The sequence below is a fragment of the Lepidochelys kempii genome, chromosome 12 (assembly GCF_965140265.1).
Source record: "Lepidochelys kempii isolate rLepKem1 chromosome 12, rLepKem1.hap2, whole genome shotgun sequence".
In the NCBI taxonomy this organism is placed as follows: Eukaryota; Metazoa; Chordata; order Testudines; family Cheloniidae; genus Lepidochelys; species Lepidochelys kempii.
In genome coordinates, this window is record NC_133267.1 from 35,236,505 (window position 1) to 35,254,187 (window position 17,683).

General features: G+C 38.9%; 1 protein-coding gene across 4 annotated transcripts in view; it reads left to right on the forward strand.

Moving 5' to 3' along the window:
• USP10 (ubiquitin specific peptidase 10) overlaps positions 1-17,683 on the forward strand; it is a 74,656-nt gene that overhangs the window by 46,666 nt on the left and 10,307 nt on the right. For all 4 annotated transcript variants that reach the window (XM_073308088.1, XM_073308090.1, XM_073308089.1 and 1 more), the window contains 6 exons: positions 1,500-1,591; positions 7,774-7,883; positions 8,417-8,472; positions 10,291-10,394; positions 10,734-10,833; positions 12,641-12,821. In XM_073308088.1, coding sequence (XP_073164189.1) covers positions 1,500-1,591; positions 7,774-7,883; positions 8,417-8,472; positions 10,291-10,394; positions 10,734-10,833; positions 12,641-12,821 — 643 coding nt within the window. The remainder of the gene's footprint in view (positions 1-1,499; positions 1,592-7,773; positions 7,884-8,416; positions 8,473-10,290; positions 10,395-10,733; positions 10,834-12,640; positions 12,822-17,683) is intronic.

A 17,683-nucleotide genomic window follows, 5' to 3' on the forward strand; every position in this document is an offset into this window, starting at 1 on the left:
GCCTAGGTAGCATCTGCTCTGAACTTCTGCAGTGTCGCAGCTGCAGCATTTCAAGTGTAAACAACTGTCAGTCTCTTGTTGTGTTTATACAGAACCTAGCACAGTGTGGCCCCGTCTCATTAGGGCCCAGATGCTACTGTAATAAAAGTAGTAATAATAATCCACTCTTGTTATAAAGGTACACTATTTCCCTAAGCTCCACATTTCACCTATCTTGTAAATGTGTTGTGGAGTGCTGTGCAGGTTCTAAACATCTCATCAGATTTTGAAACGAGCCCCACATCTAATGGTTCCTATGTAGGTTCTCAAATAAATGGCTATATTTACAAAACTGCTCATCCCCTGTTTTTCTCACTTTTGCAAATCTGATCGCCTTATTTTGAAGCCTAAATGGGAGCTGAGCAGTTTTGGAAAGGTTGCCCTAACAATGGATGGTAAGCACTTTTGAAGATCTTGGCCACATTTTTAAAACGGGACAAGAGACACAGATGGGTATTTATGTAAATCAGTGAGTTATGCTTCCTTTGTTGCTCTGAAACAGCCAGTAACTAACATACATTATGTTAACATCAGTCCGTGCTGGTGCACAAAGATATTTTGGATACAAAATTGTGTAAACTGAAACAGCTGTCAATTTCAGTTCCATTCAAACCAAGAGAGAAGTTTGCTAAATTTTCAGTAAAATTGGTTGCAGGGGATTACAACTAACGAAGATTTATATTTTTTTTAAAAAAAAAACCTATGCACACCGCAGTCTTGTCATGGTTTTTATAAGATCATAGGAGTAGGAATATTATTAAAGATTTGATATTAACCCTCACCCAAATTGGAGATAATCTTTCACTGAAAAGGATGTATCTGATATGCTGAGGAGTACTGCGGACTGCATCTTTGAGGCTGGATGTGAACACACCCTTTAATTAATATAACTTTCAGAATGAATTAATCAGAAGCCACCAACCTAAGAGATAAGGGGTTTGTGAACCTGCTCTGGAATTTGGATTAAGTGGATGGAGGGCTTTTTTTGAGTATTGGTGTGTGTGTGAGGGAAGGCAAAGGTAAAAAAAGCAAGAAAGCCAAGCAGTAGCTGGTGAGCACAGTGTGATCCTTGAGAGAGAGCTTTTGTGTCTGTTGGCTAAAGAGGATTGGAGCTGTAAGCTAAGAAACTGCTTCTTTTGTTCTTCATTCATTCCGCATTCAGAGAAGCGGGACATGTACATTACTTGCAAATAAACAAGATTGCATCTGAGAAAGTACCAGACTCCATTAATTTCTACATCCAACTGGAACATCCATAGGGTCCTAAACTTTGACTGGCTGTGTGGATCAAAAAGGGGCAACAGTACTTTAAATTTAGCCAAAAACAGGCTTTGAGGCAGAAAAATTTGTTGTTAGGAATTTAGAGGAGTGACTTGCATTGTATAGTTGAATTAACTTGGTGTTTGCTAGTTACCTTGTACATTTCTTTGATGCTAAACTTACTATTTTTAATTCTACAGAATTACTGGAGAATGTAAAATTAATACATAAACCAGTATCTTTGCAACCACGAGGGCTGATCAATAAAGGAAACTGGTGCTATATCAACGCTGTATCCTTACCTTGGGGAAATGAAATCTAATTTAAATGCATTAATTTGTATGGTATGGTAATTGTCAGTGTTATCTAGAATACACAATAGACCTGCAGCATTAGATTGACAGTGGTTCTAATTAGCTGCATTAACTGTCTGAATTATCAGTTTTGCATACAATTAAAAAATATTTGTACACTTCAGCAATGATTATTTTATGTTTCAAAAGTCCTTTCAGTTGTATACCAAAAGAAATAGTGGGTTCTTCTTTGAGGAGTGTCCCTGTGGGTGCTCCATTGCGGGTGTTGGTGCATCCCCTGCCTTTGATCGGAGAATTTCAGCAGCAGTGCTCATCTGGGTTGCACATGCACTTTCCCCATCTCGTGCTGCTGTCGGCACCAATCTAGTGCCATGTGACCTGACCCTCCTCAGTTCTTTCTCAACCGTCCTAGGCCTGAGATGGAGCTCCCAGCAGTGTTAAGACTGATAGCTATACTTAGAATTTAGAATAGTTTAGAGTAGTCTTTTTAGTACCCTAGTTAGGTTTACTTATCTCTTGTCCCCCATTTATATTCTTTTCCCCATTTATATATCCACTTCACTGCTGGCTCCTCCATCCTCTAGTGAGGAAGTAGATACTGAAGAGGAGTGTGCCTTCTCATCTCAGCGCTCCTCTCCCATTCAATCTACTGCAGCTCTGGGTCCACCTGTGCAATCTTAAAATTCATCAGAGGGCTGACGTTCAGGTATGGCCACCCATGGATGCCACCGGTTATGCCATTCCCCACTCAATGGCCCTACTGGGAACCCTGGATCACATAGGGGAGACAGTACTCCAGACTCCCAAGTCGATACCAGGAGAGGATTAGATCTCCCCCACCACCCTCAGTTGCTGCACCCTCAGAGTCTCCTGAGGAAAGCGTTGAAGAACAGGAGAGAGTCTGGGAACAGGATACATCACCAACATTTCTTCCTTGTCCCCAGATGAGGCCATAATGCCGCTGCCGCCTACATTTGCAGATGATCTTAAACACTTTCAAGAATTCTTTAAAAGAATCACTGATACAAATGACTGGACATTCTCCATATATCCTCCTCATCTAAAATTGCACTTCCCATAAATGACACATTCATGGAGCCAGCCAAAAACATATGGCAAATCCCAGCTATGATACTGCCCACCTGCAAGTGACTAGATAAGAAGTACTACATTCCCCTACAGGACTAGGGTTCTTATTTTCTCAGCCCACACCAAATTCAGTAGTGGTTGATGCTGTCAACCAACGAGACAGACAACAGCAACCTAGATCCACTCCATACAACAAAGAGTGGAAATGTTTGGATCTTTTTGGTTGTAGGGCGTATTCATATGCCACTCATCAGTTCTGGATTGCCAGTTATGCTGCCCTGATGGCAAAATACAACCACACAAATTATTCCAAACTTGCTGAATTTATTTACGTCATACTGGAGAATGAGACCCAGTTTAAGTCCATAATTTCAGAGGGCCAGCGCCTATCCAGAACCGCCTTTAGATGCAGCCAGTACAGCAGTGCGTTCCACGGCCACTGCCATAGTTATGTATCAAGTTTCACGACTCCACCAGACTGGCTTCCCAAGGGAGGTACAATCCACTGTCAAGGACCTCCCATTGGATGGCCAGAAGCCGTTGGTGGCAAAAACTGATGAGTCACTTCATACCCTGAAAGACTCAAGGGTGACGCTCCACTCCCTGGGTATATACACCCCCTACGTCAAAAAGAAAACTGGGTAAATACTACCCTATACAGCACGCAGGGTCTGTCCCATGCACCTCACTACAGAGGCACTATGATATGTAAAGGCAAAGACAGAAGTGTCCAAAGCATCACCAACCTCCAGCTCAATCATCGACATCCCACCAGCTCTCTGCAAAACAACAATTTTGAGGGTTTGGTTGAGGGCCTAAAAGATCTTCCCCATTCTTCTGTGCTGATGCCATCATTAACCATCCCCCATTTCGGATACCGGTTGATCCCTTTCTATCCAGCATGGCAATCCATCACTGCGGACAAATGGGTTCTGGAGATAATCCATTCAGGCTATACAATACCATTCATCTCCATCTCCTCCACCCATCCTCCCTCCTTATCCCTCTTCAGGGACCTCTCTCAAGAACACTTTCTACAGTAAGAAGTAAACCACTTCCTACATCTGGGTACTCTGGAACACATACCATCACAACACAGAAGGGGAAGGGCTTTTAGTCCCACTACTACTTAACCCAGCAAGAGAACGGAAGATGGAGGCCTAGCTTAGACTTCAGAAAACTCAGCAAATTAGTAAGGGTCCAATGGTTCAGGATGGTCACATTAGCAACAATAATACCAGCACTGGAATGGGGGGGACTGGTTTTCAGCCCTCGACTTCCAAGATGCCTATTTTCATGTAACCATATATCTCGCGCACAGGAGGTTCCTCAAGTTTACTCTGGACACAGAATGTTATCAATACAAAGTTCTGCCATTTGGCCTGTCAGCAAGACTTTGGGTTTTTGCCAAAGTGCTCGTGGTAGTGGTGGCATACCTCCACAAACTCCACAGATGGAGTGATGGTTTTTCCCTAACTGGACGATAGTGCTGTGATAGAACCGTCTGCATATCACACAGACACAGCCTAAACGGATGACTCATAATGCCATTCAGTGTCAGACTCACTACACTGGTGGACATAACCCAACAGTGTGTGCGTGGGAGTTCCTTTCACACAGACTGCACCTTCATTGATTCTCACAGGTTGGGTGGCTCGCCTACAACGTCACACAATTCAGGGCAGGTGGTTTCCTGTGTAAACACTGTTACACATAAATCTCACTTCACAGTTCGTGCTTGCATTTTCTACCATTGATGAGGAATGAGACTATATGGGTAATGATAGACAACGTTGCCTGCATTCTTAGTCACTATTACGTCTGCCAATGAGTGGCAGAGTTAGGAGCCCTCATGGCACACCCATCTTATACTATCTTCTTCAAAGATAAGGTCACCCTAAGACCTCACCCTAAATTTTTACATAAAGTGCCATTCTCTTTCCACCTGAGCCAACCAATCCATCTTCCCTCATTCTTCCCCAAACCTTATGGGAGCAAACGGGACTCAATATTACACACCCTGGATGTCACACACGCCTTAGTGTTCCACCCTGAGAGAAGCAAGACCTTCAGAAAGTCACTAAAACCTCAGTTACTGCATAAGATGAGTAACCTTCTTTTCTTTGAGGAGTGTCCCTGTGGGTGCTCCACTTCAGGTGACTGTCGAACAGTGCCCCATGGTGGATGGAAGGGGCTTTGGAGTTGTATGAGTAATTGATAATACTCTTAAGTCCTACCAATGCATCCAATCTTGAGCTCTGATCTATCGCATAGTGTTTTGTAAAGGTGTGCACGGATGCCCAGCTTTATATATGTTCATGATTGGCACGCTATTGAGAAAAGCTACTAAGATTGATAATGGCCTGGCAGAGTGGGTTCAGGTCTTCGGTGGGGGTTGTATGTCATGCTGTTGGTAGCACAGGTGAATGTATCCAGAAATCCATTTGGACAGCTTCTGCTTGGAAATGGCAGAACCTTCAGATAGTTCCGAAATTGAAATAAAAAGTTCGTTTGAGATGGTGTCCCTGTGAGTGCTCCACTACCCACCCTTCTCCTCTCTACTTCAGAGTTCAATCTGTGGACTCGGGGTGAAGAAGGAACTGAGGGTGGTCTGGTTGCATGGTTCTTGATAGGCTCCAACAATGGTGTGAGACGGGGAGAGTGCATGCGCAACTCAGACAAGTACTGCTGCTAAAATTCTCCAATCAAAGGCTCAGGGGTGCACCAACACCTGCAATTGAGCACCCACAAGGACACCATCTCGAAGAACCTCATTTACTGCACAGGGTGAGTAACCTCTTTTCAGGTGAACTAAAAAAAAAGAGAGAAATACAAGACTTACTAGTCTTCTATATCATACCCTCAAAAATATGTCTGCTTCATTCCATTCATTCATTCATGAGAAGCTATCTGTCCTAAGACATGATTAAATAGGCATACTCAGATATGAGTATTTGGTTTTATTGTTGACATGGGATTTTTTGTTCATTTATTTGGGATTTTTTCATACTGTGTGAGGCCTGACAAACAAGAGACAAATGCCATCTTGCTTTGTCTTGTGGCTTCTCTCTGCAATAGTTTTTCAGATAGGATCTTTCAGACTATCACATGTAGTTTTATATTGTTGGGAACAGTCAGAGGGAAGTTTTACGGAAGTTCTCTCCTTTTCCTAAACTATATAGCACACTTACCTTTATTTGAAATGTTAAAATTAAAAGTTAGGGCTGTCAATCACAGTTAACTCACACGATTAACTCAAAAAAATTAATTGCAATTTAAAAAATTAATTGTGATTAATCACGGTTTTAATTGTACTGTTAAACAATAGAATACCAATTGAAATGTATTAAATATTTTGGATGTTTTACTACATGTTCAAATATATTGATTTCAATTACAACACAATACAACGTGTACAGTCCTCAGTTTATATTATTTTTATTACAAATATTTGCACTGTAAAAATGATAAACGAAATAGTATTTTTTCAGTTCACCGCATACAAGTACCATAGTGCAATCTCTTTGCCGTGAAAGCACAACTTACAAATTAGTTTACGTAATTGCACTCAAAAACAAAACAATATAAAACTTTAGAGTCTGCAAGTCCACTCAGTCCTACTACTTGTTCAGCCAATTGCTAAGAGAAACAAATTTGTTTATATTTACGGGAGATATTGCTGCCTACTTCTTATTTACCATGTCACCTGAAAGTGAGAACAGATGTTCGCATGGGACTTCTGTAACTGGCATTGCAAGATATTTACATGCCAGCTCTGCTAAACATTCATATGCCTCTTCATGCTTTGGCCACCATTCCAGAGGATATGCTTCCATGCTGATGATGCATGTTAAAAAAATGTGTTAATTAAATTTGTGACTGAACTCCTTGAGGGAGAATTGTATACCTCCTGCTCTGTGTTTTACCCGCATTCTGCCATATATTTTATGTTATAGCGGTCTCGGACGATGACCCATCACCAGCATGTTGTTCGTTTTAAGAACACTTTCACTGCAGATTTAACAAAACCCAAAGAAGGTACCAATGTGAGATTTCTAAAGATAGCTATGGCACTCGACCAAAGATTTAAGAATCTGAAGTGCCTTCCAAAATCTGATTGGAATAGGGTGTGGAGCAAGGCGCTAGTGCGGAAACTACAGAACCCAAACCGCCAAAAAAGAAAATCAACCTTCTGCTGGTGGCATATGAATCAGATGATGAACATGCGTGGGTCTGCACTGCTTTGGATCGTTATCGTGCAGAACCCACCATCAGCATGGATGCATGTCCTTTGGAATGCTGGTTGAAGCGTGAGGGACATAATGAATCTTTAGTGCATCAGGCACGTAAATATCTTGCAACACCGGCTACAACAGTGCCATGTGAACGCCTGTTCTCACTTTCAGGTGACATTGTAAATGAGAAGTGGGCAGCATTATCTCCCGTAAATATAAACAAACTTGTTTGTCTGAGTGATTGGATGAACAAGAAGTAGAACTAAGTGGACTTTGTTTTATTTTTGAATGCCATTATTTTTTGTACATAATTCAACATTTGTAAGTTCAACTTTCATGATAGATTGCACTACAGTACTTGTATTAAGTGAATTGTAAAATAGAGCGAGAATATTTATAATAAAAAAATATAATGTGAGCACTGTATACTTTCTATTCTGTGTTGTAATTGAAATCAATATATTTGAGAATGTGGAAAACATCCAAAAATATTTATATAAATTTATACAAATAATATTCTATTATTGTTTAACAGCATGATTAATTGCAGTTAATTTTTTTAATCGCTTGACAGCCCTAGTTAAAATATGTGACTAGAATTAAATTATATCATGCGATATTGTAGGTTTATTTTCAAGTGACTCTTGTGAATTGAAAGTAGGAGCATTATCTTTTAACAGGATGGGGAAAATCCTTTCATTAATTTAATTGTGATTGTTGCATTGGTCCTTTGTATGCACATAAAGGATTTTACTTCCTGCACTGCACAAAGTTTGTCTTTGGATATTTAATGTATATACTATATTTTCTGAATAGCTCCTTAATACAATGGACAGACACTGCAGGCTTTGGTTGCTTGCCCTCCGATGTATCACCTAATGAAGTCAATTCCAGTGTATTCAAAATCACAGCGGCCATGCACCTCAACACCAATGATAGACAGTTTGTAAGTAATTTGTTGGAAAACCTTAGTATTTAGTTTCATAGTTTTAAATAGTTGAACACAGAGGTCTAACAAACCATTGTAGTATTGCAGTTGACGAAACTTGATACATAATTACATTCAGTAGGCTATGGGTTTTGGTTTGTTTAATGACACTTGGCTTTTGTAGTCAGCTTGTGGTTTTAATTATGGTAGACAGTGAAGGGAGGAGAGTATTTATTTAATCTTTGCTCAGGAACAGTTCAGGAACATCACTTTAGATATATCAAAGTGCAGTGAATCTGCAACAGTAGATTGTAATAAAGCTCCAAGACCTAAATTATCCATTTTTACCTTAGCAGTGACCATGTTAATTTTCACATATTTGAACCTAATATTACTCACTTTATTATAGTATGTTCTTAGCTTGATTTTGGCCTGCCAGGACCCACTTTGATCTAATATTTTAACTGATTTGCATGGAAATCGATCCTGTATTAATAAATAATATTTAGTTAACATGCTGGTGATGCCCAGTTGTTTCCTTTCTATTTCAGTGTTCGTCTCATGAACGAGTTCACTAATATGCCAGTACCTCCTAAAGCAAAACAAGGTGAGTGGGGAAAGAGTCTTCAAAATAGATTGCTAAACATCAAATGGTATAAGCTCTTTGAGGGCAGGATCCTCTCCTTATTGTGTGTTTTGGGTAGTGCCTGATATAATGGGTTTGGAGTTCATAAGCACTACTGCAATATACATAATTTTCCAAATATGACTTGTGCTGTACCTGAAAAGGATCCATCACATACATAAGGTAAGAAAGAGCATTTTTCTTTGTAATTAAGCTGTCTCATGGGTTTCATTTTATCTCAGACTAATCCATTGTATTATGCATTTACAAAAAAAATAGTTTTACTTGAGGAATTTATGTGCATTTGTTATACTATTCTGGGTTAGATAATTAATGGTAGTGTTTCTTACTACAAAAAGACACTACGGAAATGAGTCATCAGTTCCAATGATTTCCAAACAGGTGAGACATTTCTTTGGTTTGTCTTTTAGTTTTTGCCTCTGTGAAACAAATCAATCTTATGTGATTAATTTTTGGGGTCATTTTAACGACACATGGTAATTTGTCAGCATAGTTTCTGAGGCCAGATGTCTTCATTAGTTTGAACATTCAGTGTCAATAATTTTTATGGGTTTTTCCCAACCCCACAATTTGCCCGCCTGATTTTGACCTGCCTCGTTGCCAGTGGTCCCTGTTGAACAGGTTCCGGACCGGGCAAGGTCTCTGTGCAGCCAACCAGTATCGCTGGGGCCTTTGTGACAGCCTTTTGTGCAGCTGCGGTGCAACGCAGACGATGACGCACATTGTCAATGAATGCCTGCTGACTAGATTCAGCGGTGGCCTAGAAGAACTGCATCATGCCAGTGAAGATGCCATCGCTTGGCTACACAACTATGCACATGCTAGATAAATAAATGGGTTTTTCCTTAGTTGATATATAATGTAACAAGTGACCCATTAGTAATAGGAACATAAACTTAAGAATAGGTTTTTCTATGAGTACAACGTAGACACACGGAAAAAACCCAAATTCCAGAATTGTAAATTCATTCATTTTCTCATATGTTCTGGTCAGCTCCATTTGGTAAAGTGTAAGAGACTAACATCTTTTAAAATACTGACTTGGTGTTAGCTTTTTCTGGACCATCTACATATTCAAGTAGACACATGATGCTTAAGGAAAGTTGCAGAAGAAAAGGCCATATTGTAGAGATTCTTAAGAGAATCTTAGTTGGTAAAATACTATTTTAAAATCAGTTCTGGATTCCAAAACCACTTAAGATCTCTGAAGCCTGTGTAACAGGCGTAAAACAGAAAAAAGGGTATGTGGGGTACAGTTCTTAACACTGTTAGATAAAGTGCTCTAACTGGATGAAATAGTGAGAGATGCAGGTGACACTTTATGTGAATGCTGATAGTAGCTAATACAATGCTATACTAAAATATGCCTGTTTAAAAAAAATAAACACCACACACCATTTGTTAAGTTAGAGGATGAAGATGTTCTTTTTGTTTGGGCAGGTTTTGTGGAGTAAAATTAATGCATTTATGCTAGAGCGGTGAATGTTCTTATAAAGGGGGAAAATATAAGTTCTTGAAACATTTTTTGACATTGAACTTGTTAGTCATTAATACACTTTAATAGTTTCTCTGGAAAACATAAAAAATTAAATCTTAATACAGTCAGTCTTCCTTTGGTCAAACAGTTCATAACATGTCATTTGAGTATGGTTTATTTCAGCTGCTTGGTCATATAACTATTTGTTGAAGCAGTGAGTCAAGCTTTCCTCTTAATCTTTCCACTTCATGCTTTCTCAATATTGATTATTTTGATATTATGTCATTCCATTTGTCTTGCAGCTTTAGGTGATAAAATTGCGAGAGACATCCGGCCTGGAGCTGCCTTTGAACCAACATACATCTATAGGCTCCTGACAGTTATCAAGTCAAGCCTGTCAGAAAAGGTGCTGTTTAAAAATCTTTAAAGTGCGTGTCTCTAACGGTGTACATAAAGTAAATTGCATTTCAAAGCAGCCAGTATTCATAATATTATTTTTCTTAACAAAATAAAAGCCATAAAATCAGTCCTGTGTGTTTCACACAAAAACTATATTTCACAGTTAAAGTTAGTTTTTCCCTCCTAGGCTCTGAGTTCTGTCATAACTGATAGTGCTGTTTGATACAAAATACCTTGCAGTTTCACTAAAGTATCTGAAAATTAAGGAGACAATGTCCTGAATCTACTTAAAATTGTAGACACCATACAGCGATATAATAATTTTAAAAATTAATCTTGTATTCAGGGCAGACAAGAAGATGCTGAAGAATATCTGGGATTTATCCTAAATGGGCTACATGAGGAAATGCTGACCCTAAAGAAACTTCTTTCCCCACACAATGAAAGTAAGCTCTTTTGTACCAAGCTGAATTCATTTTCAAATACTTATTGTAAAAATGGTTTTCTTTTTTGGAAGGGTGAAAGGAGGGAGGATGAGTTAACTCTAGGAGAGTGGTTTGAACGTGTGGGGAAGATGCCAGTTATGATATAGCTCCAGAGGGAGCTTACACAAAAGACAGAAATCTATAGCTTTTTTTTTTTTTAACAGGTTTTCATTGTGAAAATCAGTAAATAGATAGAATGGGACCATACATGCCAAATTTAATTGTGGAGAGCATTTTTTTTTTTTTTTTTGGGCAAAGATACAAGGTGTTATAATGAAAGCTACTGAACAAATGAGGTGTTTCCCCAGTTAGGTTGGTCATATAGTCATATTGGACTTGATCTGATAATAAAGTAGCTTCTTGTTGAAGGTATGAACTCCCTTCCTTAGCTGCTGGCTTCTGTATTGTAAGTGTACCTAACTCAAGTGAGAGAATGATCAAAACTCCGGATGATTTACTTTAAAACAGATTTTGTCTACCAGTTATAGCTGTGGTTTCCAACTATTCACAGTATCTAAATTATGGTTTTAAAATTGCTTTTTCTACCTGATTGAGACAGTGTAGCGCAGCGGTGGACAACCTGCGGCCCAAGGGCCCGCTGCTTCCCGCAACTCCTATTGGCCGAGAACGGCGAACCGATGCCACTGGGAGCTGCGGGCGGCAGTATAAATGTAAACAAACGGTCTGGCGGCCCACCAGCGGATTACCCTGATGGGCTGCATGCGGCCCGCATGTTCACCACCACTTGTGTAGTTTATGTCAGTGACCTCTGATCAACCGTTGGTTAAGCTCTTGTTGTTTTCTGCACTGCAAGCTTCCTAGACAAAGAATTTTTAATAATTTTGTATCCATTTATAAGAGAACATATTAACTGGTTTTACTAATGCTTTGTTGCTGAAGTGCAAAAAATACAAACTGAAAACTCCACATCTTAGCCTGAAAGAACTGACAGGATTTACAGTGAACTTAAAAATGGAGCTTTGTCTTATGGCAACTGTTTTATTTTTGTGTTTGATGGTTTCCCAATTTAAAAATAAAACATTACTACTACAGTAGTACAGTCTTGTCATTATGAATTTTTTTTTTTTTAAGGTTTGGTATCCAATCTATTTAACTGGGTAAATTCTCTGTGATGTAGCACTATCATTTCATATTCTCTAGCTACATTAAGTACATAACTTTCTTTGTTTGGCACCCATACAAATATTTGCTAGACTTTGTGTGCACTGTAAAATATCCAGGTAACAACGGTGTCTTGGAGAAGCCAAGGTTTTAATTTTCCAGAACATCCCTTAACTTTCTAAAGTACAGCCGCAAAGGTTAATTATCTAAAGTTACATTGAACTTATGTGTTTTTTCATGTGTGGTTTGTATGCAGTTATGTAGATAAACTACATTCTGTTAAACACTTAAGTATTCCCAGTTGCAAAATGCTCAAGGAATGGTGCAGAATATTGTCTGAAAGTTGACTTTTCACAAGTTTTTTTTAAGTAAAATATGAAAGCCGTCTAATCTTCTGATTATTATTCCTATAAAGAGGATAAGAAACTTGAAATGACATCATATAAATTCTGAATCAAAACTTTTGATAGTGTGTTTTTAAAGCTATACCTCTCATTGCAACTCCAGACATGTCCTATAGGGACCTATTACTAATCAGTAAAGATAATTCTGTTGTTTACCAGCTCTCTCCCCCTTTTAAGGAAAAGTTGGGGATTATATTATTTGTATAAATCAATATCTACACACTTTTCTTCTTCTCCTTAAGAAATCTTTGTTTCCAATGGTCCTGAGATGCAATCTATAAACGAAGAGGAGGATCAGGATGAACAAGGAGAAGGTAGTGAGGATGAATGGGAACAAGTAGGGCCCCGCAACAAATCATCAGTTACTCGACAGGCTGACTTTGTTCAGACTCCTATTACCGATATTTTTGGTGGTCACATAAGGTATGGTACCTTTTATTAGTCTATTTTTAATACAATAAATTATACTTGTTTTGCAGCTGTGTGGAGGCATGGTCTGCATTGCCTTCCCCCATAAATTTTTCCATTGCTTTGCAACTGAGAAGATACACAGCCACCGGAGACTGCACAATTATTCCATGACCAGTTTTCTGTGGTTAAAAAAGGAAATGTGTCTAGTCCACAAAGGCTAGGGGAGCATAACATCCTAATCATGAAACAGTCTTCCAGAAGAGAGGGTTCAAAAGATTTCATGTCGTTGTGTAGGTTAGTTCCCAAAAATCAGTTTGTGATCCGTGTCACATAATAGGTGCATCTTGTGACATGTTTTACAGAGCAAAGGTTGGCTTGAAGAACAGATACCTACAACAATTGTTTATGAATAAGAAGATGAAAAAATACATATACTTTGCATATATATAGTTACTTTCATGCAAGGATCTGAAGGACTTTACAGTAATTAAATAGTTCAGGTTTAGAGATGTCTTGTGACATGCTAGCCCTTTTTATATATGGATTAACTGAGACATAGTGAGTGTTTTGTGTAATTCACAAAGCCAGTGAGTAGAGAAAAATGGGAATAGAACTCAAAAGACGTGACTGTCAGCTAAATTCTGTCTAAGCTTTGCAGGTGTGCAGCAGCTTATTAAGTGCCGCGCAGACGCTCTAGGGTGGCAGGTGAGATGCCTCTCTCCCAGCTCTGGACCTGCCGTGGCCAGGGGGAGAGGTGCTCCTCCCCCAGCCCAGCCCCAGACCTGCCACAGCCAGAGGAGAGGTGCCCCAGCCCAACCCCAGACCTTCCGTGGCTGGGGGGAGAGGTGCCTTTGCCATGGCCCCAACTCAACCCTGGCCTGGTCTTGCTGTGGCCAGGGGAGAGACACCTATCCCGCGGCCCCAGCCCTGCCGCAGCAGGGAGAAGCGCCTCTCCCTCCTAGCCCAGGTGCTGCGGGGGGGAGAGCTGTGGGAGTCCTCTTTCCCTGCCGTAACCTGGGGCAGCCTGCACCCAAACCCCTCAGCCCTGCTCCAGAGCCCACACCCCCAGCTGGAATCCTCACCCCCCCCAACCCTCGGCCTCACCTTGAACCCCTCCCACACACTGAGCCCCACCCCCACCACATGAATTTTGTTATGTGCACCAATATGGAGGTGATGTGTGTCACCTCACCTCCATATTGGTGCACATAACAAAATTCATTCCACGCATCCTTGGGAAAAATTAGAGGGAACACTGACTGTCAGTTCTTTAGACAACACTGCTTCCCAGAAGCAAGAAAGACTAAGGTTATTTCTGCGCTACGGTTTATGTCAGCATAACTTATGTCACTGTGAATAAACGACCCTCCAGAGTGACGTAAATCACACCAACGTAAGCGCCGGTGTGGGTAGAGCTTGTCTGTGGGAGAGCTGCTCCGGCTGCTCATGGGGGCTGAGTAACGAAGCCAGCAGGAGAGCTTTCTCCCGTCGGCTTCGTCTCTGCATTAGCAGTGCTACCGCGGCACGGCTGTAAGCTCTCCAATGGAGCCCTAGCCTTACGCTAGGTTTTTATAAAAAAAAAAAAAAAAAAAAAAAGTCACACCCAAAGAAATCTTTTTTGAATTCAATTATTAATTCCTGCAACAGCTTGCAGTGATGTGGGGCAAAGGCCCAGATATGAGTACAGGAAGACAAAAAGGGGATGTGAAAAAAATCGTTTAAAAGCATTATTTAAAAATAAATGGTTTAGAATATAAAGGCAGAGTAAATACTTAAAGAAAACATATTCCAAAACAACTAATGTTCGAGTATGAAGAATTATGTTTAAAATGGAGGGCGGACATTTAATTGCTAGTTTTGCACTCCTTGTGTTGCCAGGTATGCAGTCTAGAAATAAGAATAATGCTGGTTGGTTCCTTCCATATGCAAAACACTGAAATTATTCTTCAGAGATTTGAGTCAGACAGCTGGCAAATAAAAAGACGTTTTCCGTAGAATTGGCAGACAGATGTCTGTACTTACTGGAAAATTTCCCTGTTGATGGCATGTGCACATATCCTTTGTCAAATACCCTTATATATATATATTGGAAGTGTGTATTTGTCATGGCCAGGGCAGTTTAGACCTCGGTATGATTGTTTCATAAATTAGTTAAAATGAAATTAAGGATATTGGGGGGAACACTATGTCCCCTGTTGAAATCCACAGAAAATACGAAATTTGAGGGATTACTTAAAAAGAGAATAAATTTGCACTGAGCAGCAGAACCACAACGTCCATTTCCACATCTGTTGTCTACTTTCACCCCACCCATCTCATTCTGCCTACAAACTAGGTCACACAGTAGACCGCAGAAACAGTATCCGATCTTGAGATGTTGGAAAGCTTCCTCTGCTAAGGCTGAGGGTGGAAATAGGGAGGATTTAAAGGCAAAATTGCCGGTAGTAGTCCACCAAATAAAAGCATCAGAAATAGAAAAATCAAATGGAAAAGACCGCTAAGAAAACATGGTTGAATTGGCACCATTCTGCTTAGATAGATTTTAGCCTGCCATCTACATTTGTTTAATTGATTTGTTGCATTCCTACTTAGGCATCATTTCTATAAATAATTTTTTTGTGAAGAAAAAAGTAGATGGCTATAAACACTTAAACATAAATCTGTAGGTCCACATTTTCATCAGGCTTCTGATTTTGTGCATTGACAGAGTGCTTTTACATTTATAACTTGTTCAAATTTCAATTTTTCATGCAAATTTGGCTTACATGTAAGTCAGAGGCCTGGCAAAAATGTTGCTCACAAGATGCACTGACGTTTCTCTCAGATACTTTGTGATGAAGAAATCAGGTGTGTGCTTATGCATGGGAAGAGCTTTGCTTTGAAGAAATTTAAAAGCTGTTTTTTATACACTAGCTGCATCCACTTAGTATCAGTAAACACTGTTAATGCTACTACAGTAGCAAGGAAATTATGAACAACACACATTTTCAAAAGAAATTTTATGAGAAATGTCTATATCATACTATTGTTCAACTCCTTCCGATAACTTATGGTTGAAAAATCCTGTATTTTGTTTAAAATGCTGCATTTTTCCCTTGTGACTAACTTTTGCTGTAGTTTCTGCAAAAGAAAATGCTCTGTATATTAAATGTTATGCAAACCTAAAGTCCAGCAATATTGTTGCTATCAAAGGCAGTACTTTTATGTACTTTTGCAAAAATGCTATACTTGTATTTCTAATTCTGTTTTTTAAAAAAAATTTATCACTGGAAATTAAATTTTGGAATATTAGCTTTATTTTTAGATTAATCTCATCTTCTGTTTGTTGGTTTTAACTGGTTGGCGTTTGTGTACTGTACTTTGTTTGCAATATTTTGCAGTAAATTATTACATTAAATAATCAGGTTAGCGGGGGAACGGGAAGGTGTCTCAAAACAGCACAACTCTCAACAGTGGAGAATCTGTTTTTTTGAAAACATCAACCTTCACATGTGTTGAAGGTTTTGTCCTTAAATATAAGCCATGAAGGCAATGGTCACCTGAAATAAAGATGCCACTGTCTTTGGTAGAGTCCTTTCACTCTGAGGACTATACGTAGCCATATAAAGATGGATTGACCTTCTGTGGTGCTTCGGGCCTGTGCCTGAATCAGTGGAGCTGTTTTTAATACAAGCTTGCAGTGCAAGCATTAAACTTCTATGCTAATATTTAACAGACAATTCTGAGAGTTCAACAGTGTGAGTTGAATTGTAGTTTATTTTAAGACTTGCTGTATCAAAGTTTTCTGAAGGACTGTAACATGCCAAACAATAACTTATTTAGCTGTAAAGACATTACTGATTGTGCTTTTAAGTACCATCTTCAAAACAAAGGGTGATTAGATATATTTGCAACCAAGATTCAAGACAGCTGAAAATCAGTTAAAAAATCTCCTTTTGTTACAGTGTCTTTGGCAAACAATTAAACTATTATCAAACCATATATTCCAGTTTTCATATGAAGGCTGAAATGGATTTAAATTTCCAAATATAAATAGGAAGCTAGTTCTGTTACTTTAACACATAAAGATTAAAAGACTCCAGTTTTTATTCAAGACAAACCAATAAGTGAACAAAGCCTGGCTGCAAAATCTGACTGTGGGGAAAAAACAAATCGTAAAGCAATTCTGGAATATATTGTTAGAAACCATGTAAAGATTTTAAATTTTAAAATATTATGATTAGAGAACCTGAACTCAGTTAATTTTCACAGCAACATTACAAAATGACTAGATAACCGTTAGTACTTGTCAATTCTAAATATCTGTTCTAAAACATGTAATGTTTCAAAAATCCAGCATCATGATTGAGAAATTAAAATGTTAATGTTACCATTTTGAGTTTCTGCATGAGCACCATATGCTTCTCTGCAGCAACAATTAATTTCCAAACACCTTTCCCAGAACTGTCCATGTTCCACAGAAGCGAACAAAACTGAGCTATTTTGGCTCTTTTGTAGTTGTCATCATAGCGAAGATATGACATTTGCCAAGTGGAGAAGATAATGTAATTTTATTTTCAAGCTTCTATTAGACAGCTTGGGAAACAGTGTTGGAAAAACCTATATGACAGACTTGATTTTGTATTGTAGGTACTTATATCTTCAATGTAAATTTCACTTTCTGCGTAACTGTTCCCCAATGTGTGAGGTTTTTGATAAATCAAGCTGTTACTCTCTTACACTGTGGATAGAAGTAGGTGAATATACTACAAAATTTGTAAAGAAAAATGACTAATTATTTTGAAGACCCCAAACTAACAGAAGATTAGTAGATTTAAACATAATTAATTGTAAAACACAATACTTCAAAATCAGTTTCTTTTTTGCTTAGTTGT